We start from the raw sequence: 27,889 nt of genomic DNA on the forward strand, positions 1-27,889 counted from the left end.
CAGCTACAAATCACTTATGGAATTAACAAGGCAAGAGAGAACACAGACTGGGTAAGCAAGGATGTTGAAAGGTCACACATTTTGGCTGACCCCAGGGAATGTTTAATCAGTAAGCAAGATATGCACCAGCTTAGAGTAACTGAGGTATGCGAACACGCCCTTGTGCTTATTAACTAATCTGCAGCGTCCAATTTCACGTGGGTTACACCTGTGCCAGACAAAGGGACTGGATTTTAAAAGATCAGATGAAAACCAAACCCAATTCCAACCAGTTGCTTCCACGTGATCTCTTTGCAGTACAAGGGGTTAGCAACATCTGATGGAGGTAAGGCAATGGGTATTTCAACACTTTTACAATATTCCATCCTACAGCCCCCTACTATACCCAAAAGGCACATCTAATTTCAGGTGGGCCCTTCTTGTATATCAGGTGAGCTAAGGCTGGTGAATAAAATCCCCCAAAGGAAATGATACTTCAAAGCTTCTCATTAAAAAACCAAACACAACCAACAAGCAAACCCAAAATAATTGATTCCTCAACTGGGAGGATTCAAGAAGTCTCATGACTTAGCCACAGTGGTAAAACTGTGGCACAGGCGCCTGGCTAGCCTCTGGTGGATGGCATTCTGATGGTGGTTGTCTGTCCCTCTATTAGGCAGGAACACTAGACAGTGGGTCCCAGGATGGTTTGATGTTGGTTGCTGAAGCCCAAGGGTGAATGATCCTTTATAATGACGTCTCCATTATGAAACTTTTAATTTTGTAATTGTCTCTTGATAGGCTTCAGATTTGATAGGCTTCAGATATCACACGTATACAGTAGAAACACACTCTGCAATACCTAAAAGGGGAAAAATTAAAAAGAAATTGTTAGCACTAGGCTATGCCCTCTTCCGATGGGTCTTTCAATGGGTCCTACTTTAGGAGGTGATTAGACAGTAGTTACTTGGCTGTTGTGTGTCCTTGGGTTGATTTCAACTCCCACAGAAAAGAACACAAGTGTCTCAATGGTTTCTAAAAAAGCTCACTGCCATCACCGAGGTAACGCTGACTCACAGTTACCCCTGTGGATTGCTGAGACTGTAATGGTTACTGAGAGTAGAAAGCCCAGCCCGGTCTTTCTTCCACGGAGCTGCTACTGGTTCCTAAGGGTATAGTATTACAGACACAGCTGACACAGCTCTCTCCAATGGAGTCACAGCTGGTGATTTTGTTTTGTAACTAAATTGTTTAGTCCTCTAGAGAAGGGCAGTCTTAGGAGCCCATAGGGACAGTTCTACTCTGTCCTACATATATGATTTCAGGCGGACCTTTCTTGTACATCAGGTGAGCTAAGGCTGGTGAATAAAACCCCCAAAAGGAAATGATAGTTCAAGGCATCTCATTAAAAAACCAAACACAACCAACAAGCAGAAAGTGGGTCCCAGGATCGTTGGTTGTTGGTTGCTGAAGCCCAAGGGTGAATGATACTTTACAATGACGTCTCCGTTATAAAAAGTCTAATTTTTGTAATTGACTTGATGACAGTGAGTTTTCCGAGAAGCTTCTTTAAAAAGTCAATAGGTCGAACATAAATATTTCAGACTTTTTATTATTCTCACAATTTGAGAGGTTTAATTTTTTAAGAGTTGGATATATGTTAAAATAATTTGTAACAAAAATAAAGTGATTGCTTAAATATATAACATCAGCTTGGGTCTAACTTACTTTAGAAAAGTTAACTAAGTTTTTAAAATACAGCTTTAATTCCAAATTTAAATAGTTTACTAGCTGGTGTCTGGTTAATTTTTTCTTATTTTAGGAAGTTTGGTATTCAGCACTTTTTGTATTTGTTTATGTCTCTGATTTCTAGTGGACATAGTGTTAAAATTTTTTTTTAACATTTTATTAGGGACTCATACAACTCTAATCACAATCCAGACATACATCAATTGTATAAAGCACATCTGTACATTCTTTGCCCTCATCATTTTCAAAGCATTTGCTCTCCACTTAAGCCCTTTGCATCAAGTCCTCTCTTTTCCCCTCCCTCCCCGCTGCCCCCTACCTTATGAGCCCTTGATAATTTATAAATTATTATTTTGTCAGTAGTGTTAAGATTTTCTACATGACAAGGGACATATAAACAGCTCAGGAAAAATTTCAATACTTGGATTAGTCAACTGAAAGATTACTTTGATTCTTTTTTTTAAAATGTAGGCCACAAATACTTTGTTTCTAATGAAAGCGTGATTCTTGATAATCTTGCTAAATATCTGCATAACATGCAAATAAAATTGAATGTACACAGATTTAAAATTCAAATTTGGAACTAAAAGGCATTTCTGGAAAATTCAGTCACCTAAATGGGATGCTTACCAAGATTTTGAATTAGACAGCATTGATAAATTATTATTGTTTTATAAGCTATGCTCATTATATTTTATTTGTTCCTACTAATCAGACATCCCTCTTATGAGTGTTTTAAAACATGAAAATGTGCAATAGTTTTCTTTAAAACCACTTTTAAATTTTATTAGTTGATTAAAAGATGGGAATTACTGTTGTAAAAATCATTGTCAATTGTCAGTATATAGGAACCCTATTATAAATGGACACTCTAACTATTTTAATACACTCAAAGAGTTTCTCTTGATATTTAGCCTAAATTTAATAATATAAACTTATTACTTACCGCAAATATTAGCTCCCATTTTTACATGGGCATAGCCATCCACTCCCCAGGAATTTCCCCACGAGTTCCGGACTATCCAATATGGAATACTGCCTATGAAACAAAATGGCAGACAACACTGTAACATTCATATTTGTGAACGCATATGCATCTTTAAGTTTTCTTTTTGTTTTTTATAAATATAGCAGCTCTGAAAAAGGATAAAAATGCATTTCTAACTTAAAAGTCGCTCAGGAAATCAGTTACAGCTGGCAGGACATTCCACACAGAAGAAATACAAGGGGCTTCAAAAAGTTAATGGAAAAATGAAAATAACATAACGGAATCTTCAATGGGAACAGACCCACAATTACATATAGCCTTGATACAGAATATTAGTACATGAATATTCATCTTTGGTGCAAATATACCCATCGATAGGTAGAGTGTACAGGGTGCAAAGGAAAAGATAATGTAATTTTCCCTCAAATTTTCTGAAGCCCCCTTGCATATGTTTACATTAATTTTCCTTAAAGAGGGCACTACATAAAATGAAGAGACATTCATGAGGGAGAGGGGAGTGGGCAGGGAGGGAAGGAAAATGAGGAGCTGATTCTAGGAGCCCAAGCGGAAAGCAAGAGTTTTGAGAATGATAAGGACAACGAATGTATAAGTGCGCTTTACACAATTGATGTACGTGTGGATTGTGACAAGAGTTGATTGAGCCCCAATAAAAATTATTTTAAAAAATAAAATGAAGAGACACACATTTCTAGGGAATTAGGGGGGGGATCCTAGAAATGTATGGTAATATTATAAGCATGATTTTTCCTAAGAATTATCTCAAACATCACAGATGGAAAATGTATGGGGCTTGAACCCGGATTGCCATCAATGAATCGAGGTATCCACAAAAATATACAGATAGAACTTTGCATTTACATCTATAGGTCTACTGAAAAGTAGGGAAGGCTCAAATTACACCATTGAAAGGAAATAGCGATCGTTTAGCAATCAGTTTCAAGTTGGAAAGTAACCAGCACATACCTGTTTTATCAAAACCAGTTATAAGAACTGCATGGTTTGCTTCTCCACTCGAGCAATGATGCTGGATTATGCCTCCCAGGTAATCCTGCCAGCTCACAGCATCTACTACAACCACTAATGGGCCGAAAGTAAGAAGCGCTTTTGCCATTTCCTCTTCCTGGTCACTACCAAAAGAGGAATCATTTGATTAATGCGTGTGTGTATTTGTTTGTCTGTTAAAATATTTTTCAAAGGGCCCTTTAGGAGGAGGTTTGGTTGCAATTACAAAACAGCTAAAAATGGGAGGCTAAACCATGCGGGCTTTGGGGAGTCCAACACAAGTAAGAGTTCAAGGCTGTCAGGAGGCACACAGCTCTTTCTAGAGTATTTTCTGCAACGTGAGGCTTCCGTTGCCCAAATCAGCGCACGGTCCAAGATGGATGCGAGAGTTCCAGCCATTTTCAGACAGCAAGAAGAAGGGAATAAGTGCCATATCTTTGTTGAGAAGATTTCCCCAAAGCAACACACCTCACTTCTGCATGGAGCTATATGATTGGCTAGAACTCAGCATCCCAGGAAGATGAGAAATGAAGTTATGGAGCTGAATGGTTCTTATCTGAAATATACAGATTAGTTAGATGAGAGCAGAAGTAGAACTAGATATTTAAAAATATCTTGTTATCTCTGTAATACCACGTGAGAATCAAGATACTAACCAATTAATTTTGATGTTGTAGAAATTATACGGACAAGCTACCTGAAATGGTTAACATAGGGAGAAAGGAGGAACTGATCACAATGATCAACATACTAACCCACCCCCTTCCACCCAGGCTGACAAACAACAGAAACATGGGTGAAGGGAGATAGATATGAAAATAATAACAATTTATAATTTTAAGATGTGAGATATGAAAATAATAATAAGATATGAAAATAATAATAATTTATAATTTATCAAGGGTTCATGAGGGCGGGAGAGTGGGGGAGGGAGGGAAAAATGAGTAGCTGATACCAAGGGCTCAAGTAGAAAGAAAATATTTTGAAAAAGATGATGGCAACATATATACAAATGCGCTTGACACAATGGATGTGCGGATTGTTATAAAGCTGTAAGAGCCCCCAATAAAAGGAGTTTTTAAAATGGTTAACATAATCATATAACAGAAGAAATATTCAAAGAAAGAGGTGCTAGAGTTTTTAAGATGCAAAGGATACGGTGCTTTGCTTTCACACATGGACACGTATTGACAAAGTCTTCTGTTAGGCTTTATCCATTGCAGTAGTCCTTACAACGCAGTCCATTATGATCGTATCAGCCCTAAAGGATTTCACAGAACTGCCCTCTACAGTTTCCAAGGCCATAACTGTGGGAAACAGAAAGGTTTCTCCCAACCGTCTCCCCCAAATATGTTAGACTTAGGACACTGCTTGCAGCTAATGACAAATGATTGTCAAGCTACCTCCCTGAAGGCGGGTCAGTCTCCAGACTACAGGTGGGCCGGTGCCCCCCTCCCTGCTGTTAAGGACAATGGGCTACTTTTCCATAAAGACTTACAGTCATTGATTTGGTTCCTGTAGGTGGAGTTCACACCCTACTGATAAGGGTCTCTATAGTTAAGCCAGGGAACAGGTCAAACTGGCTCAGTGACATCCACAGTTAGGCTGCCGTCCTGAATCTAGGATCCGCCCATCTTGCCACATGTATACCCCCAATGCCTCCTCTTCCTATTCCGTATATAGCCCCAGACCACCCCCTCTCATTACTGTATTACCTATAGCACAACCCTTTCCCGTGATGTATGTCTTCACCTACAATTAGGGGGCTTGCATGTCCCCAGAGAAAATAAAAACCTTGGTTAGCATTAAATCTCTCTCTCTCTCTCCACGTGGACCACCAAGTGAGGCCAAGGTGAGCATGCGACCATGAAATGTGTCTGATGCCATTATTTCTACCTCTCTTCGATCTCTCATGCTCTTTATGACTTTACTATAATCTTTACTTATTATCGCTGTACAATTGTGCCCACCGGACCTGTGATGATGTGTTAGGGGATGGATTACCCTGACATATAACCTTTAGGGAGGCAAGCTGTCCCATCACTGTCCTGTGAACTAGCTGGTGGGTTGGAACTGTTGATCTGTAAGTTCAAAACTGAATGCTTAACCATTGTGCTATCAGGGCGGCTTCTCCATCTAAATAGAGAAAAATGAAACTCACTGCTAGAAAGTTGTCAGCTATGACCCTCTATGGGATTTCTGAGACCTTAAATCTCTGCTGAAGTATGCACTTTCATTTTTTTTCCTGAGGAGCTGCCGGTAGCTTTAAATCATTGACCTTGCTGTTAGAAGTCCCACTCCTAACCCATCATATGTGCTATTTACATTATTTTTTAAAAGTCAGCTTTGTGGCTATAGAGTATTAAAAACAAGCTGATATTTCAGGCCATTATCCAGATAGCATTTGATCATTTATTGCTATAGCAAGCTATAGGTAGGCTAGTGGTCTGAAAGAGTAAGTAACCATCAATCATGCCCAACTGGAGGCCAGTGTCAATGAAGGGAATACTTTGTTCACAGATCAAGAAAGAACTTCATGTAAAATCATGACATCCCTTGAAATAGGAATCGTACATTGATTTTATACATTTATTCATACTATCTGTTCAACTTTCGGAAAGCTCAACTCATTTTAGAAATATGTAAGTAAGCATTTGATACTGTGGTAATTAGGGGTATTCATTAAAAATATACTAATACAAGATAAAGTTATATTTTTTTCAGATCTGCTAACTTTAATTTTTTTGTTTTAATTTAAATCATTTTACTGGGGGCTCATACAGATCTTATCACAATCGACACCTACATGCATTGTGTCAAGCACATTTGTACATATGTTACCATCATCATTTTCAAAACATTTTCTTTCTACTTGAGCCCTTGATATCAATTCCTCATTCCCCGATCCTCATGAACCCTCAATAATTTATAAATTATTATTTTTTTCATGTCTTACACCAACTGCTGTCTCCTCTCACCCACTTTTCTATTGTCTGTCCCCCTGGAAAAGACTTATATGTAGATCATTGTGATTGGTTCCCCCTTTCTCCGCCCAGCTTCCTCTTACCCTCCTGATATCGCTACTCTCATTATTGGTCCTGAGGGGTTTTTCTGTCCTGGATGCCCTGTGTTTCCAGCTCTTAGCTGTACCAGTGTCTAGCCGGATTTGTAAGGTAGAATTGGGGTCATGATAGTGGGGGGAGGAAGCATTAAAGAACTAGAGGAAAGTTGTATGTTTCGATGGTGCTTGCTGCACCCTGACTGGCTCATGTCTTCCTTGTGAACCCTCTGTAAGGGTATGTCCAATTGTCTACAGATAGGCTTTGGGTCTCCACTGCACCCTCCCCACCATTTACATCTATGTGATTTTTTGTTCTGGGTCTTTTTATTAGAGGATACTATGGTAGATTTTTAAAGAGAATTCTGAAGTTCTGCATTAAATAAGGGGAAAAAACAACAATGTTGTGGAACAGATAGTGACTCATAGTGACCCCATATGCTACCCAGTACAATTTTGTTTTCCTTCAGCCCTGTGTGCCATCTTCAGTGATCTGTGCCCCAGAACCCAACCATCAGCACTCGATTCTGTTAAGGGTTCCTTTCCAGACTTACCGTATATACTTGAGTATAAGCCGAGTTTTTCCAGCACATTTCTTATGCAGTTTGTGGTAAAATAAGGGGCCTCGGCTGATATCCGGGTCACCTTATACTCGAGTATATATGGTAGTTGCTTGGTCCCTGAGCATTAAAGAAAGTCTAGACAAGGGAACAATCATTGGCACTGCATTTATACACAAACCAGCCCTCAGCTTTCCACTATTTGTGAATCCGGTTTTGGGGGAAATGTGGGCTGCAAGAATGCAGCCTTCCCATAACCCCCTCCACACAGTGGGATCTTTAGAGAAGAGAGGCATCCTATTGGGACAGGGCCTCCTCATCTCTCCAGCCAGGCATCATGTAGCACTACTCTGTGCCTAGGACGAGCTTTAGTTGAGGGAATGGCAGAATAATGCACCACGTACATAAGGCGGTTCTGGGACACCATCACTGTTTTCATGAGCTGGCTGTGCATCTACATGCGGCATGTTTTTACTTGTATGTGTTATATTCAATAAATAATATTTTTAAAATAAATTAAAATGACTAAAATATTAAAAAGTGAGAGAGAGAAGAATCCGAGCCGTAAACAGCCAAACCAACCCAGATTCCTTACCAATCAGACTAAGCACTGGTCTAAATAGTTATAACAGCAGAATAGAACCTTTGTCTTTCATCTTTACGGCAGTAGGTCACCAGGCCATTCTACAGTGCTTCTTGGTGTATTCCAGCCGCCAACCTTAAAGTCAGTAGTCAAGATCAATCCCTTTTCAACATTTAGGGACTTGAAATTCTGCACACCTGGGCACAAATTCCAACTGTGCACTAGAATAATTTCACCTACCTTCTAGAATTAATGTAAGCGAAAAGTATAGGTATACATTGAGTATTGTTGCTTAATAGATAACTTCTACTGTAAACATGGGTTCTATTCTAACTTTACAGCAAACTTTGTTTTCTTCCTCATTTCTAAGTCATTTCACATATTAATTTGGTTCAGCACATGTCAGGAGCTGCGTGTCTCCCCATCCTGGATTTTAACCATTGAATCTACTCTCGCCATACAAACTGCCCAGAGGTTTTTCTGCCCTTTGTTCCTTTCCCGCCAGAAGGTGGCTGCCCTGACCCTTGCTAGGATTGGTGATCTTTCACTAGCAGCTGCTATGCTCATTGGTCAATACATGTCTGATAGCATCACCCCCAAGCTCACCAGGAATGCTTCACTAGCATACTTACCTGTTTGATCAGTTGCCTGCCATCCCTTCCTTGTTTAAAGATGCACGACTATTGGCTACCTCAGCTGTACCCCATTTTACATGTGACGTAATGGTGCCAGCCCCTCGCTGGCTATTTAAACCTCTGCTCTCAACTCAATAAATGAGGCTTGATCAGATTCCTGTCTTGCCTCCATTTCTCGCGCCCTTGCCCATCTTCATTCCCAGTCCCTCTTTCAGGTGTCCATGTTGTAGATGTCCTGCTGGACAGGACAAGCACACATTTTAGTGTGTATGGTATCATTTAATGCATTCAGACTCATTATCCATTCGGTATCCCAAATGGAATTTAGATGACCATCTAAAATAGATGGTGACAGAACGCAGTTGTCCCTATCTACATGGGGCTCCTGAAGCTGTACAGTGGTCTTCATCTTTCTCCCTCCAGCAGCAAGTGACTTTCAGCCACACGCCTTGTAAACAAGCAGCCCAATCTAGTCCACGAGGACTCTAAAACAGACAGTCTGCAAACAATTCTTCCAAATATTATTTCCACCAAGACTGGGTGCTTAGGAGGAGCCTTCCTGGCAGATGCTTGAGGATCAGGTGAGCTCCATCTCAAACAACAACAAAAATAGTCACTGTCATTGAGTCAATCGATTAGTCTCGGTCATTATGGGACAGGAGTCGAAGAGTCCCTGTGAATTCCTGAGATGGTAACTGCTTAAGGTTGTGGAACATCCTGTCTTTCTCCCGAGGGGAAGCTGGTGGTTTCGAACAGCAGACCCGGCCGATTGCAGCTCAATGAGTAGCCACTACACCACTAGGAATTTTCATTTCCATCTCATGTTCCCTGTAATTCAGTGTACATGTTGTTGCTAACTTCTCAGACCATTGTTTGATTTATCACTGGGTTACTTCCCTTTGGCCTACTCATAAAGACATTGTCATACTCTACTTTGAGTTCTATGAGCTCACTCCTGGGGTTTCATGGGAAAATGCATGCACAATCCTCCCTGTAATTTTTCTTTCAGCCTAGATTCTTTCAGTGTATATTTTTTCTTAGCTTTTTTCTGGTTCTGCATGATGTTCTTATGGACTAATGTCAGGGGACAGTCACAAACTAAGAGCTCCTGGTCTTCAGAGTAGAGGCAGGTAAACAATGTATGGCCTTCACTATTTGAGGATGTGAGTTCTAATCTGGTCCTCCAATAGGGGTTACATGTTGGGCTTCTAACTGCAAGGTTAGCAGTTCAAAATTACCAGCCACACCACAGGACAGAGATAGGACTTTCTAACCCTATAAAGAGTTACAGTCTCAGAAACTCACAGGGACAGTTCTACCCTGGACTATAGGACTACAGGATTGTTATACGTTGGAATTGACTTGAGGGTAGTGAGTTTGGATTTGCGTTTGAGGCTTGGTAGTTGCTTCCTATAATTATTAATTTAGGGCTTACTTTAGCATCTCCTTTGCAGGTTTTCAATCTTCAAACTCCTGGATATTTAATTTCCTATATTGAATTCTTTCTGTTGGACCTAGTAGTTTAGATTATATTTTCCTCGATAGTTCTGAACCTGCTGTATGTAATATTATGCTTTATGTAATATTTGAAATAAAATATCTGGGCTAACCTACACTAAATATATAACTGCCCAAACAAGGAGGCTTCAAAAAGTTTGTGGGAAAGGGATTTAAATGAAAATGGAATTTTTCCACGAACTTTTGAAGGCCCCTCATGTGTATGTGCATTCCCAGGCACTATTTATTTGAAATGCAATTTAAACTATCTCTATAGAAGGCACCCAGTTAAAACTATATTGGTCAGCTGTCGCTGCAGCCCCACCAATGCAAAGTATGCTTTCTTTATCCTATATGTCCTTCTGATTCTGTTGAAGTGTGTTGGGCTTTGTCATTTCTCTGCTCAAAAGTCAATGTTTTTAATCTCATTTAGAGTACATGAGCTTTAAGGTCTAATATAAAAATCTAAAATGTGTAACTAGTAATGTCTTCTCACCTCCTAAGCCTTTTTCTCTCCACTGCATTAACACTAGCTTCACCATTGTTCTTCAGCTATATCAGATATATTTCGACCTCAGGGCCTTTGCACATACAGCTTCCTCTGCCTAAAATAGCATTTCTCCAGATAATTGCATGAATACTTTCCCTCATTTTTTCATATCTTTATCTTTTCAGTGAATTCCTCCATGATTAGCATTCCTAAAATTGTATATAGACTTCTCTTTAAAGATCTTTGCTGAAAAATACATCTTTCAAGTATTAAGGAACAAAGATGTTACTTTGAGAACTATGGTGCACTTGATACAAACCATGGTATTTCCAGCTGCATCACATGAAGGCAAAAACTGGATAATGAATAAGGATGGCGAAGGAAGAACTGATGCAATTGAATCACGGTGTTAGTGAAAAATATGAACTATCCCAAGAATTCCAAAAATACAAACTAATCTGGGAAGGAGTACAATCAGAAAGTTCCTTCGAAGCAAGAGTGGGGTGAGTTTGTGTGTGTAGTTTGGACATGTTATCAATAGGGACCAATCCTTCAAGGACAATATCATGCTTGGGAGAGAAGAGGAAGAGAGGAAGACTTTCAAAGAGATGATGGTTCCAACAATGAGCTCCAATGCTGAGAGGATGGTGCAGGACCAAGATGTCTTGTGCTCTGCTGGGCACTGGATCGATATGAATGGCCGCCAACTCAAAGGCACCAAACAACCACCACCAGATATTGCTTCCTCCATGGTTTTCTTGGAAGAAATGATTGCTTCTAGCATGCCATACATATTTTGTTTTGTTTTAATTACTGTCTCTTTCCCACTAAAAGACAGTGCACAAGGGATTTTTTTGGATCTGTTTTGTTCATTGCCCAATCTCCTAAACCTAAAACATTTAAAATAAAGATGTGAGTGAAGGAACAAGTAAGTGCAAGATCTTCCGGAAGCATCTAGCAGAATCCGATGAGCATTGCACCAGCAAGAAAAGCCTGCAGTTCGGTACAAATCTGGGGATTTTTACTGGAGCTCTTCCACCTTCAATCAGAAGGTTGCAAAGATTCTGTTTCAGCCTCAATACTAAAGACCCTTAGATTCTTTATGTCTTCCCATACACACTGTCCAATATAGACTAACGCTGGTAATTCATCCGTGCCTACCGATTTTTTTCAAATTACTACCCATGAGAAAGTATTTCCTGAACACTTTTAAGTCCAGTTTCAAAATGTAGCTCCTTTTTGTCCATATCTTTCCCTTATACAGGTAGGTAGCCTCTAACTTACAGTATAGTTAAGTTGTGACAAACCACACTTAAGACTTTCCTTCTCTTGTAAACTTATTGCTAGTGATATGCATACTATGTTGCAGTGCATAATTGGCAGCCCTGGTCGCATAGTGGCTATGCGTTGGCCTGCTATCCACTGGGTCAGAAGTTTGAAACCACTAGCCACTCTGCAGGAGAAAGATGAGGCATTTTCTATTCCCAAGGGGCAGTTCTAACCTGTCCTCTAGGGTCAGGATGAGTCAGAATTGACCGAGTTTATCATTCACACATAAACCTCCAAAGGCAAATGGGAAGAGACTTTCTGAAGATACTACTAATAAAAGACAATCACAATGAAAACTAAAATGAGGTATTTGACTTACATCAGAACCTACTTCTAACAGAATTATCATAAAAAAGACCAACATGGTAAATCAGGGATTAACTTTACCATCAAATACCTGCTGACACTGGGTGGATTCAAGGGTAAGAATGAAACATTATAGACCAGTGGCAATAGAAAAGCATTCAATATGCAGTATAACTCAAACTGACTTTGTTGTTGTGTGCCGTGGAGACTATTCTGACTCATACCAACCACAGACAACAAAGGAGAATTGCCCAACTGGGTTCCCTAGGCTGTACGGGGACGGTTCACCCAGATTTTTCTCTTCCAGAGTCACTGGCGTCTTTGAAAAGCCAACTTTCAATGAGCGTTAGACATCAATCCAAACAACCGAACTCACTGCCATGGAGTTGATGCTGACCCACAATGACCTTATAGGACAGGGTAGAACTGCCCCTGTGGAGTTTCCAAGAGTAACTCTTTGTGGGAGCAGAAAGCCCTGCTCTGATGGTTTCCACCTGCCGACCCAACAGTCAATAGCTCACTGCATAAACACTCCACCCCCAGCGGTCCTGCATTCCTGCAACTTACATCTGATCTCCTTAAATTGGATTTAAGAATGTTAATTTATGATAGATAGTTCGATTATAATTAGACATAAAATAGGCATGGAGATTATAATCAAAACACACACCTATAACTCTCCATTGTTACTGTCAATTATTCTGTCCACTGAGGAAAAAAACAAGCTTTCATACAAATTCAGAGGAAGGACTAGGAATACCTTTCACCCCATTATTAATTCTGAAGAGTCAACAGATCATAAGTGCAAGAACGCAGAGGAAAAAAAAATAGAAAAGACATTTACCTGAAGTCATACGCAGAATAGCCTTTGATTGAAATTCCAGAATGCGTGCTAGAAAAAAACTGGCAGAGCCCATCTTGTGCTGTAAATGGGTACTCTGAGTCTCTCACCAGTTTTACTTGTGTCTGAAAGAAAGCCACCAAAAGTGTTCACTCGTATTTAATTGCCTGACAAATAAACCAATTACTTCAATGTGTCAAAACAAATTTCCCCTGGGCCACATCGTCATCGTGTATGTAGTTGTTTAGTTTTGTTTATTTTGTCCTTAATGTTCTTAAACTCAATCATTAGGTACTTCGTTTGGATGTCCTACGTAATGACAGACAATAGCCTTCTTTCTTGCTTTTACTCCTTTTTTTCCCGTATTGTACTTTCTGGAATCTCTACCCATCTGATGACAAAGTCTAGCGTCCTCTGGCTCATGAAGAAGTACGGCAACATTTTCTCTCTAGTGTTTCAAGTCTAGGTTTTGGGTAGCAAGTCTTTGAACTCATTTCGACAACAGAAGGTGCAGCATCGGCACTCTTCTCCCCATTTCTCTCAATGCTAGTCATCTCCCATGTGTTTCTCTCTATAGAACTCTCCCATTTGAATGATGGCAAGGACAAAAAGATACAAACTTGTTACCCACTCAATTCTGACTCAGAGTGACCCCATGTGTGACCAGGCAGAATTATGTTCCAGAGGATTTTTCAATGGCTGCATTTTTATGTTGTTAAGCAAATAACCAAGCTCTGTCTTTCTCAAGTGAAACCAAACCTTCAACCTTTGTGAGCAGTCGGGTGCATTGAACGTTTGCATCCTCCAGGGACCAGGGAAGGGACATATAATTCATTGTCCTCATAATGTGCACACAGCATCTCCAAGCATGTAAACCTACCCACTGCCATCATGCCGATTTCAACTCATTGCAACCCTATACAGGACTTTCAAGACTATGAATCTTTAAAGGAACAGACAGTCTCACCTTTCTCCTTGGGAGCAGCTGGTAGACCGAATTGTTGACTTTGTGGTTACTAGGCCAATGCTAATGTGACTATTGTCAGTGCCTCAAAATACAGTAAAGGACATTTATACTGAAGGACATTTCTGTCTTAGGAACCCTGCTTTGATGATGTTTTGGTTTCATGTAGTTAACCCTGGACTGGAGACAATCTTAGAAAGCATAAGAAGAACAACGGCGAACACTCTGCTGTACACACTTCCTGACTCACTGACATAGTTAGATCCCAAAGACTAGGTCATTATGTGACAAGTGACGTTTCTTCCAAGCACTTCTTCGGATGTTTCTTTCTTTCCTCCCTTCCCACCCCACAGCACCTTTGAGCTGCAGGATCTCAGTCCACATAGGAGGTAGGAACCTAGAATTGGCGTCTGCCTCTGCCTAGAGGCTGTGGACACAGAAGAGGCCAGGCTGACAGGGCAGCTATACAAAGACCCCTGCTGACAGGAACGAGCAAGGGGCATGAGACAGCATGGCCCAGTTTCCTGGAGACTCCCTGGAGACCTCCTTCGATGAAGGGATGCTCTAGTCCTAGTCATTATACCCACTTCTAGTTAATGTGCAAAACAGTTGGATAGCGATTTTTTTCACTCTATTGTAAATGTGCAATGTCAGATAGGAAATAGTCTTGGAGTGAGGCCTGCGTGTCTTGGGTCAAACCCTACAATGGAAAACAGGAAATTAAAGTGTAGTTGTGGCTCAGCTAATGATTTGGTTATAATGTGAGTTCATCTCTCGGGTCTCATTTCTCCACCTAGAAAAAGCTACTAAAGAACCCTGGTGCCCTGGAGGCCTACATACTGGGTTAGTCACCGTAGGCTCAGCAGTTTGAAGCCACTAGTCACTCCTCAGGAGAACAATGAGGCTACCATAAAGACTTACAGTCTTGGAATCCAGTAGGGGCAGCTCTACCCTATCCTGCAGGGACACATGAGTCAGCATCAACTCGATGCATGTGAATTTGCTTCTTTTGTTGTTACTGTGGTTGGTGGTAGTGGGGTAGAGTTGAGTTTCTAACCCCCAAATCCTCTCCATGGGAAAACATGAGGCTTTCTGCTCCCATAAATATTTATAGCCTCGAAAACGCAAAGGGTTGTCCACTCATAGGGTTGCCATGTGCTGGAGCTGACTTGATGGCAATGTTTTTGGTAACATCTCTCTTCAGCTCAGCATTCAAATATCATATAGAAATACACGATTTTGTCTCATTTTTCTTTGTTCTTTTGGTGGTATCAACTTGCAGCAAGTATTTTTCTAAGATAAGCAATAACCATAAACATGGACTGTAGTGGGTTTCAATGATGATTTTCTTACCCTTAGAGTTTTTGATGGCGTATTGAGCTAGGGGGGAAAATCATTTTTAAGTTGTCTGTTTAGTTCATGTGATCCTGGCTTATCTAAATTTCTAAATTGTTTAAATTCTGAACTCATATTAAGCAAGTTCCAAAAAGAAGAAAAAGAAAACCAGGTAAAAATGACTCACCTTCTTTAACCAGTTCAGAGCATTGAGGGTGGACCCTCCACCACAGCCGAAATTATTATAGGAACAGGCAATCACCTCCTGCACACTCAGGGTTTCCAACGCCTCGCCTTTGATGGCACATGCAGATTCCACTGCACCGACTACGCTGAAGGCCCAGCATGCCCCACACTGTCGAGAAACACAAGAGGAAGGCAAGAAGTATTGTAGTTACAGGTTTTAAATCAAATATACCCACATCTCTAAATAGAAAGTGTGGTAAGTAGGTGTTAAGTCAACCTATGTGAATCAGGACTCTTCCACAATAGGACCTAACACAGTGATGGGCTCTTCTGTGAAGAAGGCAAACAGTTACGGGGCGAAGAAGCCTCTTTAACGTGGCCGCAGCCTTGATATGACTGAAGGAGGTGTCAGTCAGGGTGCAGCCCGCTCTTAGTATACATTGACAGCATGTGGAAGGCAGAGCACTTCTACTGCTGGATGTGGATCCTGTATCTGGTTTGCCGATCTCCTGCTCTGTTGCCGGCCATTCCCAGGAGCTATCTATCAGCAGCCTGGCAATCTCAGATCCATTCAGCTCAGTATCCACCTGCCTGCGCTCCTTCCTGCTGCATATTTCTTCTTCCTGTTCATCAGTCCCTGCTGCTGCAGGAGTCAGGAAAAGCGTTCGGCTTAGATTTGACATCCATGAACTTGAATGGGCCTGCACTTCCCCGCTTCTGCAACTGTGTGAGTCCTTTCTTGAAAAATCTCTTTTATACACACACACACACACACACACACAGGAGTCACTAGCTTTGCTTCTCTAGATAACCCAGTCTAATACAGAAAGCATATCTAAGCAAGTAAAGTTCAGAGAACCAGAAAGCTTATAAAACATACATGTTCATCTAGATTTTCAAACGGAAAACAAAATAAATGAAAACCCAAATTTCTTTTAATTGTTAAAATATTAGGGTAATTAAAAAATATTGCTATCATGGATCTACAGGGGGTATAAAAAAACAACTTTTTTCCCAAAGCTATGTATTTAATTTTTTTACAAAACAACCTTATCACCTTGAAAGCACCCTCCGTTATACTTAATACATTTTTTCAAATTTGCGATTACATTCTTAGAAACATTTTTCAAACTCATATGTTTGGATGGCTGACAGAACCTCCTTGTTTTTTTCTTCTTCTCCTCATCTATGTCATCAAATCGCTACCCTTTCATGTCCCTCTTAATTTGTAGAAGCAAATAAAAAATTAACACAGAGCACGCTCAGGTGAGTCAGGGGCACGGGGCAAGGGAAGCATGCTGTCTCTTGCCAATAACTGGCACACTGACATGGCTGCGTGTGTGAGCAGGTGCACTGGCGTGGTGGCAAAAGCACGACCCATACGTCACAAATCAGGCCTTTTTGTCACACAGTGTTAAGCTATCTTTTCAGAACCTCTTAATAGAAATCTTCATTTCTGACCGGCGGAATGAACTTCAAATGAACTACAAGTCAACATTTTCATCATTTTGGGAGATGAGGGATATCCAGAATGAGGTTTGTCATCCATCGACATGTCACCTTGTTTGAAATGAGAGAACCACTGGGACACTTGAGTTTTTCCCACAGCGCTGTCCTTGTAAACTGTATTTAACACCACAACCGTTTCTGTGACATTTTTCCAAGCAGGAAACAAAATTTGAGAGCTGCATGCTGGTCTCTTAAATGGGCCATCACAAAAACTGAGGTTTGAAAGAAACTGCCCCCACGACAAATTTCACTGTGACTAGAACCTTTTTCAGGCGACACCACTGGGTGCACTAACTCAGAGCGAGTGGTCTCATGCTCACCTAACAGGAAAAGGCTTACTGTGAAACCTCCGCTCTGCCCAGCACAATTTGGTTGTTTTTTTTTTTTTTGGGGGGGGGTACCTCCTCATAGTTCATACTTGCACTGGTTTACGTCAAATACAACATTTTCAAACATGTGCAGTAAAGTGAAAATTACTTAACATGCCTCTTCTATCCTTTTGAACTCTCACCAATGATTGGGTGTGTAAAACTCCAAGAAGGGGATTGGTAAGTTTTCTCATTTTCCTGGACAGATGTGAGACTGCTCAGAAGCAGGAACGAGTATCTCATGACCACCACAGAAGAGGCACCAGGAGAGGCGAATCTAAGATCCCCACATTGAGAAATGGCAGAGGAGGAGCATGCAGACAAAGGACTGAGCATGGGCCCAGTGGTGGATCGTGAAGCAGAATGACAGGTTTCTGGCTCAAGGAAAGCGTAAAGTTTCTTTGGGCAGAAGGCCGACCTTCAGAATGGAGACCCACTGGGCATCCATCAGTGCTGAAGGCGTTTTGTAACACTTGTGTGAGAAGGGAAGAGGCTGAGCGTACACATGGCTGAGAGGCAAAAGACCAGAAAAAGGCATGCTATCTGAGGCATGGCCAAGAAGAAGCACTGTGGAGATAAGAATTGTAACATTAATGTTTCGGACCCTGACTTGTAACTGGTTAACTCCCTAGTCAAACCAAAACCAAATTCAATGCCATCCGGTCAATTCAACTCAGAGCATCCATATATAGCACAGGGTGGAACTGCCCTTAGGTGCTTTATGGGATTGGAAAGCCTCATCGTTCTTGCAACTTACCTAACAGACCCCCCAATTTTGACTACTGTGGATTCAGTGTGGCATTGCAATGGGTTACTTATCAAATGCATCAGAGAAGTTGATTGCTGTCGGAGGGACACTGGTGAACAAACAGGGTAAAGAAGGTTGAAGAGGAGAGGTCTGTCTGACTTCTGCTTCATGAGAATTGACCTTGTGCTAGGTGTCCTTGGATTTTCCAGCTCCCTTGTGTAGCCAGAGGATGTCAGATGCAGCTTACACACAGGTTTATGGGAACCTGATTTACATATCATACAATCCAATAGTTCAATATTGCAATCATCTCAAGGATAATTGTGCAATCGTCACTGCATCAATGTTAGAGCATTCTCTCCCCACTCCCAAAAGGCTAACTCCCCTTTAAAATGAGTTGCTCAATCACAATCTGTTCTAGTGAACCCTCCCTCTCCCACCTTCATTATTTACACAAGAAATACCCTTTCCTTCCCCGCACCCTTGTCCCCTTGTATCAGTTGTCATCAGTATGCAACCACTCTTTCTGTTCTTCACAGCTGGGAGACCAGACAGAAGACAATGAAAAACACAATTACACTCAGGTGGTAAAGATAAAAGAATAACAGTATAAAGAAAAAAATACAGATAATGCCTAAAAAGGAAGAGACCCCCATCAACATTCAAAAATTGGCTGTCATCTTTATGGAAGCAGAGTGGTACCCCCCACTCCCCACCCCAGGGGCCGCTGTGTGGGTTCGACATTCAGGTCAGTCACTGTCAACATTCAGGTTGGTCAACATCAACATTCGGTTAGTAAAACCCCATTACTGTCAATTCTGCCCCCACAGCCTCAGAACCCCAAGGAGCAGTTCTACTCTCTGTCTATGAGGTCACGAGGAACGAATGGATCTGAGGGCTGTGGGTTTTAGTTTGACGGCAGCGGCACATTTCAATCCCTCCTCCTATCCCCGACTCTCCTTCCCCCTGAGACCAAGCAGAGGGGCAAGAGTGGAGATCTGGACCAGAGACAGACGCAAGAATGGTTCCCCTGGATAACTGAACAGAACAGAAGTTCAGAGAAATTCTGTTAGTCAGACATGCTCTCTTAAGGCACTCTTGAAGATATTTTAAATAGAACTAGCAGTGTTATTTGGACTGAAGTTCCCAAAAGGGACTACCTGCTCCAGAACTAACTGCCACTCGACATCACCTAGTGAGAACAGAGCATGTGGGACCTAAAAGGTCCAAGAAGGGACGAAATCCCCCAGAACCTCTTGAGCCCAGTATCATCTACTAAGAACAGAGCATAGCTGGCTGCTATTCTGAGAATATCACCCACGTGAGACCTTAAAAAGCCCAGAATGCATGCACAGGGGAAGGGAGCTAATATGGTCCTATCTCTGTGGTTCGGGATATGGCTGCCTTCCTCCTAGGAGAGTCTAGAAACATTTTCCAGCATTGCTTCTATTTAACCAGAAAAAAAAAAATCTTTCTTTGGTTAAGACCAGAACTTAATTCTGATAAAATGTTGATGCTTCTCTATTTTAAAAATCAGTTGATTGTGTGAAACTGGGCTATGATTTTTACCAATTAATTTCCTATTTTTAAATTGCCCTCTGACGAAGTTTCTGAGAGCTGCTCTTCCTTGAATTTTCTGCATAGTCCTTGACTGGGCAATTCTGTACAGATGGTGGCATTGGTGGTGCAGGGAGCCACCCCCTCAGCTGCTGACCACAAGGCCACAGCTAGACCCCACCAGTCACTCCACAGGAGAAAGATGAGTTTTCAATTTCTGCACAGATTTAAAGTCTTAAGAACTCAGAGGGGAGTGTTCTCACCCATCCTACAGGGTCACCAGGAATCAGAATCGACTAGATGGCAGGAAGTTAGGGTTATACAGTCGCACTACCATAGAGAAAAACTGACTACACCTTTAAGGATCAGAGATAAAAATGGATGCTCGCATGGAAGGCTGGGTTGGGGATAGGGTATTCTGATGGAGACAATGCGTAAGGCATGAGAACTCAAGCAATCGGGCCACATTTCCAGTTGTATGTTACTTTTCCAATATCGTTTCTATTTTGAACAACTTGGCATTTAGTAGGCATGTTTACCTGGTCCAGCCATCCATGTGCTATGCACAGAAGGCATGGAATCTGGATTCAGCTATAGTGAAGCATCCTTGAGTGAGCATACTTTTGGCAATGGCACTAGTGTGAGAACACACAAGTGAAGACAGATCTTCATCAGGAAGAAGAGGCAGGGCTCTGACATCCACCCCTTCTGCCAATAGAGACTCTCCTTTCACTGAGTTTTTGAATGACTAAGGCTTGATTATATCTAGAGAGATGAGGGGTACAATGAGAAGTTTGAATGCATTTGATCTCAACACCTTTCCATGTTAAGATTTTTTTTTTTAAAGAGAATCTGAAACTTACCATCTGCTGGTTCCTCACTTGTGTTACAACATGCTTGTCCCTCCAGTCAAATCTTACTGGTAAGGATATGTTGGGGATTGAAATTTGTACATCTGCTGGATATCGGGGATACTTGGAAGATTGGCTTCTCAAATAAATGGCTGAATAAAAGAAACATGAAATGAATAGGTAACTGGTTCTATATTGTAGGGTCAAGGCCTCGGGATTCTTTTTTGCAGGACCTCTGCAAGGGGACAGAAGTTCCCGTTGCACTGTCAGCTAGTTGTTCAACTGCTAACTGCACATTTCAGGGCTGAACCCCATCCGCTGCTCTACAGGAAAAAAGACCAGGCTGTCTCCTCCCATAAGGACTTGCAGACGCAGGAACCTTGAGGAACAGTTCTACTCTGTCCTATTGGGTTGCTAGGAGTTGGAATCAATTTGATGGTCAGAGATTTGGTTTGGTATTTTCAAAGAAACATTTTGTATAAACTTTTCAAGAAGAAATATGCCAGTCTAGGATTTTTTATTTCCACTTTAGAAAATCCATCCAGCTGAAAGCTAGAAAAGATAAAAACTCCTTAAAGTAGGGCTGGAGTTCGCATATTAAATGATGTGTCTGGTAGAACCAGACCAATAATAAAAATGAATATAGCTAGCATCATCCATTCTATCATTAACCAAAGAATCCTGGCCGTCCTGAACAGAGATAGCAGCACAAACTGCCAACCTAATGAAAGCCAATGTGCCTTACAGTCAAGTGAAATATGTTCAATGACACTTTTCATGCTGTGCAAATAGTTAAGCACTTAGCCATACACCAAAAGATCGGTAGCTCTAATCTGTCCAAAGGTTCCTTAGGAAAAATGCCTGGATATGTCGGCTATTAAAAACAAACAAACAAACAAACTATGGAATCCAGTCAGAGCCTGACTCATGGCTCATGTCCGACCTGAGCCAGAATCATCCCAGTGGAAACTGTATCATTCTTATTTTGATGTAATCATCAATCTATTGTTTTAACTCTCAGCACTTGGCGTGCGCCTGACTTTTAGTTCATTCATATTTAGTAATTTTAGTTCATTAATATTTAGTAATAAATCAATTTATTAGATTTATAATAAAAGCAATTATATATAAGTTTAATGAACTGGCTAAATTCACAAAATTCATCAATTCATACACACGCCATACCTTTAAACTCTTCAGGAAACAAATGGGAAAACTGATTTATCCCATAGAAGGCAGTAGAACTTTCATTAGAAACTCCAGAATTCAAACATCGATGTCTAATGAAACTTGCCTAAAAGGAAAAGAAAAAAAACGCTCATTGACATGTTAACTTTCCAAAGTTATTTGTATGTAATTAACTTGGATAAACGTTATTTGAAGGAAACAATTCAATTTTTGAGTATGACAAGCATGTACCTATAGCTCATTTAATTAGCCCTATAATGCCTGAATTTTTAATTTCAGGGAAAAAGTTTGTTGTTTTTATTCTTTACTTTCATAGTTATCTATATATATACATAAATATATTAATATATACATTTTAATTAAATGCTACGAAAACGCCACACACGGCCTTATAGGGTTAGGATAACTGACTGTAAAAACACTGATTTTGTTTGAAAATGGTATGTGTCAGTATGGCAGCAGTCCATAAGAAAACACTTGTGGGATGTTCTGCAAAATTATAGGTATGTTTTCATGGGAACACCAATCAAAAATGAGTATCAGTAACTATTAGATCCATTACTGTGTCTATGTGGCCGAGAGAAAGAAGACTGCTCAGTGCCCTTCAGGGCCCTTCCTGATGAGCACCAGTAAACATGAGTCTCACATGGGCTCAGCACAGAAGAGGGCAAGGGGTCTGTGACCATGAGGGGCTTCCTGAACACTGAAAGTTGCTAAAGGGGTGTAGCTAAAGGCTGCTGTCCCTTTTTCACCAGAATTCCCGGGAAGATCCCATTACAAGTCAAGCGGCTTAGGCTTCACTGAACAATCATCATACAGTGGTAACACGTGGGAATGTGGTCCGAGGCGCCGTCTAACTTCCCACCCCGGGCATAGTCCTGGGGCACTTATGAAAATGAATAAGGCAGAATGAAACAAAACAAAAACCTTTCACTACGGTCTAAATTCATGACCACAAATGGTGCCCTGAGGACAGGTGTTGGGCTGCTAATGAGAAGGTTGGGGGGGGGTGTATACCCCCAACACTCACTGGGGGAGATGAGGCTGCCTGCTCCTGGAAACGTGCAGTCTTTGAAACCCTAAGGAACGGTTCTACTCTGCACTGCAGGCGGCTAAGAGTAGGAGTGAGCTCAATGGCCGTGGTTTATGGCCCTAAAAGACAGTACTAACTTATCAGGCACTTTTTCTGTGTTCCCAGCTGCCTGTCCTGAATACATCTCAGACTCATCTCCTAGGCAGTTTGCCAAAATGACGCGACCGACTGCTGCTCTTAAATAAGACACCAGGACCCAAAGACTCAGGCCTCAGTATTTGCTACTTTCACCAACACGGCCTCTAGGTTCTCTGTAGCACACAGCACCCAAACTGCTACTTCTCTAATAAACCTCACAACCGAGGAAATGGTTTCTGAGTTCTGTGTGGCCATTGAAATCAGCAATTAAACCCAGCTGAGGAAGGAAGAGAGGCTTGGGAATGGGGCTGGTGTCAAATTGGTAAAAACGCTGGAGAAAGGAGCTAGGTCAGACATCCCCCTCCTAGGAATCAGCGTTGGGTTCATGAGGATTCTCTGTTCTCCTCGTGAAGTTCAAGGCAAAGGAGCCACTCCTGACATGCAGTCTTCACAGAATCTCATAGGGCTTTCAAGGCTGTGATTTTTTGCAAGGTCACCAGGCCTTTCTTCTTGAGCACTTAACCTTGCGTGCCAGGACTCCAGATCTGTAACTAATTATATGCTGTATAACATCTACTCAGGGAACATTCTATCCCCTATACATCTGTGGCCCTTTAAAGTGATAATTTAAAAAGCCTAACTCATTGTCATGGAGTTAATGCCAACTCACAGCAACGCTGTAGGGCAGAGCGGAACTGCCCCTGTTTCCAAGACTGGAACTCTTTGTGGGAGTAGAAAGCCTCATCTTTCTCCAGTGGAGTGGCTTCTGGTTTCAAACTGCTGACCTTGAGGATCCAGAATCAGCTCGTAACCACTGCACCACCACGGCTGTTCTCATGAAGTTATAATAGAGTTTAGAAATCCTGGTTGCAGAGTGGGATGCAACAAACCCAATAGCTTCCTGCACAAAACACCTATATCTCATATATAGAGCAACTGTGCTGCCAGGTATATGATACACTGTATAGAGAACCTATCGTATAAATGTCTATGTGTGCTGGAGTGAAATTTCTTTTAAAAAAATCATTTTATTAGGAACTCATACAACTCTTATCACAATCCATGCATACATCAATCGTGTCAAGCACATTTGTACATTCATTGCCCTCATCAGTCTCAAAACATTTGCTCTCCACTTAAGCCCCTGACATCAGCTCCTCATTTTTTCTCGCCCCTTCCCCGCCCCCCTATGGCTTTCATACCCAAGTCTCTATAACTCCCACCAAATGACTGGATGGTACCAAGTAACTGTGGCATGCATACACTAAGAGCCTGGGGGTTGGTCAGTTGTTGTTATCACCCCTGGCTATAAAAGGGCGGGGCGGAGGGGGATGATCCACCTTTGATGAGCCACCTTTGAGGCAGCAGTAGACAACAGAGAAACCCTGAGGATACTGGAAGAGCACATTTAAGATCTCGGTCTGAAGTAGCAGAGAGCACCGAGACCAGATGTAGCACAAATTGCGGCAAAGAGACTCAGACGAGCAGCACTGAGACTATGGGGTGCCTTCTCTGTCTGGCCTGAGACTATGGAACTGTGCAACAGAGTGACAACCTGGCTGACTTCTGGCCCAGGGAGACCAAGACCAAGAAAAACCACGTCACTGGAAAACCGGAGGGAAATTTGCCTTTCCCATGGCTGAGAAGCTGAGAACCAGAGAAAGACTTGGTTACTGGCTGGGGAGACTAATACATTATTATGTGCTGATCCTGCCTTAGGGTAGCCTAACTACCCCAAAAGCCCTTTAAATGTGAGCATCGTCCGTGATTTCTGTGGCCATTGCAACCAGTTACTGAAGCCAGCACAGAGGAAGAGTGAAGGCGGAAGAACAGTTGGAGTCAGACTAGGTAAACAAGGATGACCTCGGAGGCTTGTCTGGCCCCTGCCTCAAGGCAACCCGGAAGCCAGAGGAGGTCAGATATGGCCCTCCATTGTCTTTTATTGCAGGATGTCACTGGCTTATGTATTATATTGTACGTTCTATCTACAATGTTTACCCTCGAATAGTGTATAGTTAGACCTGTAGGCAGCAACCCCCAAACTCTTGTATCACATGGTTTTGGCTCTTTGAAAACATCGCATGAAGCACTACCATGGCATCGGACACAGCCATACCAGGACCCTGGCAGCAGCAGGCAGAGAGAGAGGGGAAGTAGCAGTGTGAAAGTGAAACGAAAGGTTATTAAACAACATGAAGGCGAAACCCAACGATTGCTATTGCGCATGACAGAAGCACGCCACACTCTGCAAGCATGGCAATCCTCAAGAACAAAAACAAGAACTCCGACAAGCTCTTATAGGATACCGAGAGCTTTCTTGAAAACTACAAGATTAGGAAAAATATGGGGGACCCATTCTCAGATGTAGAAAACATTGCTAGTGACATGAATTGTAAACTCAACAGAAAAGCAAATCCCTCTCAGCAGGTTGTCCTTCACTGGTAATCGACGAAGCCTGCTAAAGATACAAGAGAGAACAGGACCAGAGTATGACATGGCATCCACGTAAAGTCTCAATCACAAACTGTGCCATTTCACAGCAGGTGCTCACTGCCACTGAGTCGGTGTCGATTCATAGCAACCATCTAGGACAGGGTGGAACTGCCCGCGTGGGTTTCCAAGATTGTAACTGAAGTGGAAAGCCTCCTCTTTCTCTCCTGGAGCGGCTGGTGGTTTCCAACTAGTTACCTTGCAGTGAGCAGCCCGATTACATAATGCACAGTGGGCATTAAGCGACACGGATTTATAAAATACAAATATCCATATAAGCCACCTCACTGCTCTCAAAGGGACTGCAACTCATAGTTACCAGAAGGAAACGGAGTAGAACAGCACCACTTCACGGCACCTTGACAGAAGCAGAGGCGCACCTTACTCCTACGGAGTGGCTGGTAAATGTGCTGGCTGATGGGTTTGAACCTTCAATCTTCTGATTAGCAGCTAAGTATGCAACCACTGTACCACCAAAGTACCACACAGAGGTTAGGTAGCCAGAATAGGGCCAGGGGGCTGTCCCTCCCATGCCTGCAAAGGCTCCCTAGAAGAAGTTGGCAAGAAAATCAGGTGAGCATTAAACACCTGTGAGACCCCCTTAACTGGGCATGCTCAAAGTCAGGCCCCCAAGTCAGGTGGGAGGTACACCTGGGTGGTCCAAACTAGCAAACTAGGCCTGGGCCCAGCACATCACCCTGTAGGGTCAACCTATACCTTCAAGCACCCCTTCCCCAGCCAGAGGGTGGGCTGGAAGAAAGGCAGGAAGCACTCACTGGGAGCACCCACTGGGGCTCTTCTCATCCTCCCTGTTAGCACCCGCTCCTCTCTGGCCTCAGCTCCACAGGTGTAGGTGTACTGTTCCGGGAGGTTGCTCGCGTCCAGTTATGAATGGCACACTTCCCTGAAATAGCATGTACCCTATTGGAGACTGTAAAACCTGGAACTTCTCCCTTCCTTCATAAAAACTTACTTGTGTTACCAACAGGCTTTGGTGTGAATTCTTTCAAAGCCACGAACTGACGTAAGACCCACTCAAGAAACCTCACACAAACACTGTCTCCCTTGAGCCTCTGCTTTTCATCTATGATTAAAATTTTTTTTTAAATTTAAGGAATACCTATGTTAGTACAAGTGAGACTATTCGACTCCATCTCATCTGACAGGCCTCTAGAAGTTTGAATTAACACAATATGCAACCGAGTTTAGGGCAGAAGTACAACACAGGGCTGAAGCTTTGCCCTCAGGGAGTAGATGCGTGCTTCTGGTTTCGTGAGCTACATCTGAGATGCAGAATAATAAAGTGGAGATGAAAGTTTGGAGTTTGTTTTGGGCAAAAAATAAGGAGGACAGTCAGTCAAGGATGAGCATCCCTAGGCATGAAAGCAATCGAAAAGGAGAGTCAAAAAATAAAACCCAGGAGGAATCCCAAGAAAAATATCCACACAAAAGAATCACTCTAACTCCAATAAGTAACAGGAATTAATCATCATTCCGGTTTAGAATGGATGAATTTTCTTTCAAAATACATTAAGCCATAGGAGTGACACATTTCGTGATTAAATATCATCACAATGTGGTACTCAGCTGTTTCTTGCCCCAGGGCTCATACTGGGGTAAAATCGAAGTTTATTATTACAGAGCTATTTCAAAATAATGTAGAAAGGAACTATATTCTTCCTTTTTCTCGAAATGAGGCTCCACCAAGTCAGTGGTGCAGTACCCTAAGAAAAAAGTCACACATGGCAGGATTGTCTGAAACGGCTAATGTGGTCTCTTTTATACATTTCTGATCCCAGGAAGTTACTTGCGCCCCCCTCGGGAGGAAGAAAGCCACGGGTAGCTAGAGCCCTACCATGCTCCTGCAGTCTCCTACTTCTTGGAAAGGCGAACCATTAGCCCCAAACCCACTGCCCCCCAGCGGACTCTGACCCGATACCAGGTTTCTGAAAATGTAACTATCATTACTGGGCGCAGGCAGTCATCCAGGGGACTGCTCAAAGAACTACGTCTCCTTATTAAGAACGCATTGCTCACAAACCCTGAGTGCTGCGAACGCGTGCTATCAACCCAGAGCGGCAAACCCCATCTGGAAAATCAGATTTTCCAAAGTCCCGCGAGAAGAGCACGCGGCAGCCCCGGGAGCCCTGCAAGTGCAGCGAAGGCGGCCCGAGCGGACGCGGTGAACTTGGCCCAGAGCCCGGACCGTCCCCCGCGCGCCCGGCTCCCGCCCCGGGTCCCAAGGTCAGAGTGGCGCGCGCTCTACCCGGAAGGCGGCGGCCCTTCGCTCGCGGCTCGGCGGCGCGGTCCCCCCGAGGGTGGCGGCGCCGGCGCCCCCGCAGTCGTCCCCGCAGCAGGGGGTGCAGCAGCAGCAGAGGACCCAGAGCCACGGCAGCGCGCGAAGCCCCATGGCGGCGCCGGAGGCCTGGGGCCGCCCTCTCCGTCCGCTTTCGGCTCCTCGGCTCCGCCCCCTCCCGGGTGCGG

At 42.5% G+C, this 27,889-nt stretch overlaps 1 protein-coding gene across 2 annotated transcripts; it reads right to left on the reverse strand.

Moving 5' to 3' along the window:
• Nucleotides 1-79: 79 nt before the first annotated feature.
• On the reverse strand, nucleotides 80-27,889 carry CTSO (cathepsin O). 2 transcript variants are annotated; one of them, XM_075543633.1, is made up of 8 exons: nucleotides 27,672-27,889; nucleotides 21,742-21,850; nucleotides 20,569-20,708; nucleotides 15,525-15,692; nucleotides 13,042-13,163; nucleotides 3,701-3,864; nucleotides 2,675-2,767; nucleotides 80-841 (listed from the first exon to the last, which is right to left on the reverse strand). In XM_075543633.1, exons 1-8 carry the CDS (start codon nucleotides 27,813-27,815, stop codon nucleotides 807-809), a joined length of 975 nt encoding a protein of 324 aa, XP_075399748.1. In that variant the 5' UTR covers nucleotides 27,816-27,889; the 3' UTR covers nucleotides 80-806. The 2 variants fall into 2 exon arrangements, with proteins under 2 accessions (XP_075399748.1, XP_075399749.1); XM_075543634.1 differs by lacking the exon at nucleotides 27,672-27,889 and adding an exon at nucleotides 23,586-23,675.

This window comes from Tenrec ecaudatus, chromosome 3, assembly GCF_050624435.1.
Source record: "Tenrec ecaudatus isolate mTenEca1 chromosome 3, mTenEca1.hap1, whole genome shotgun sequence".
Taxonomy (NCBI): domain Eukaryota; kingdom Metazoa; phylum Chordata; class Mammalia; order Afrosoricida; family Tenrecidae; genus Tenrec; species Tenrec ecaudatus.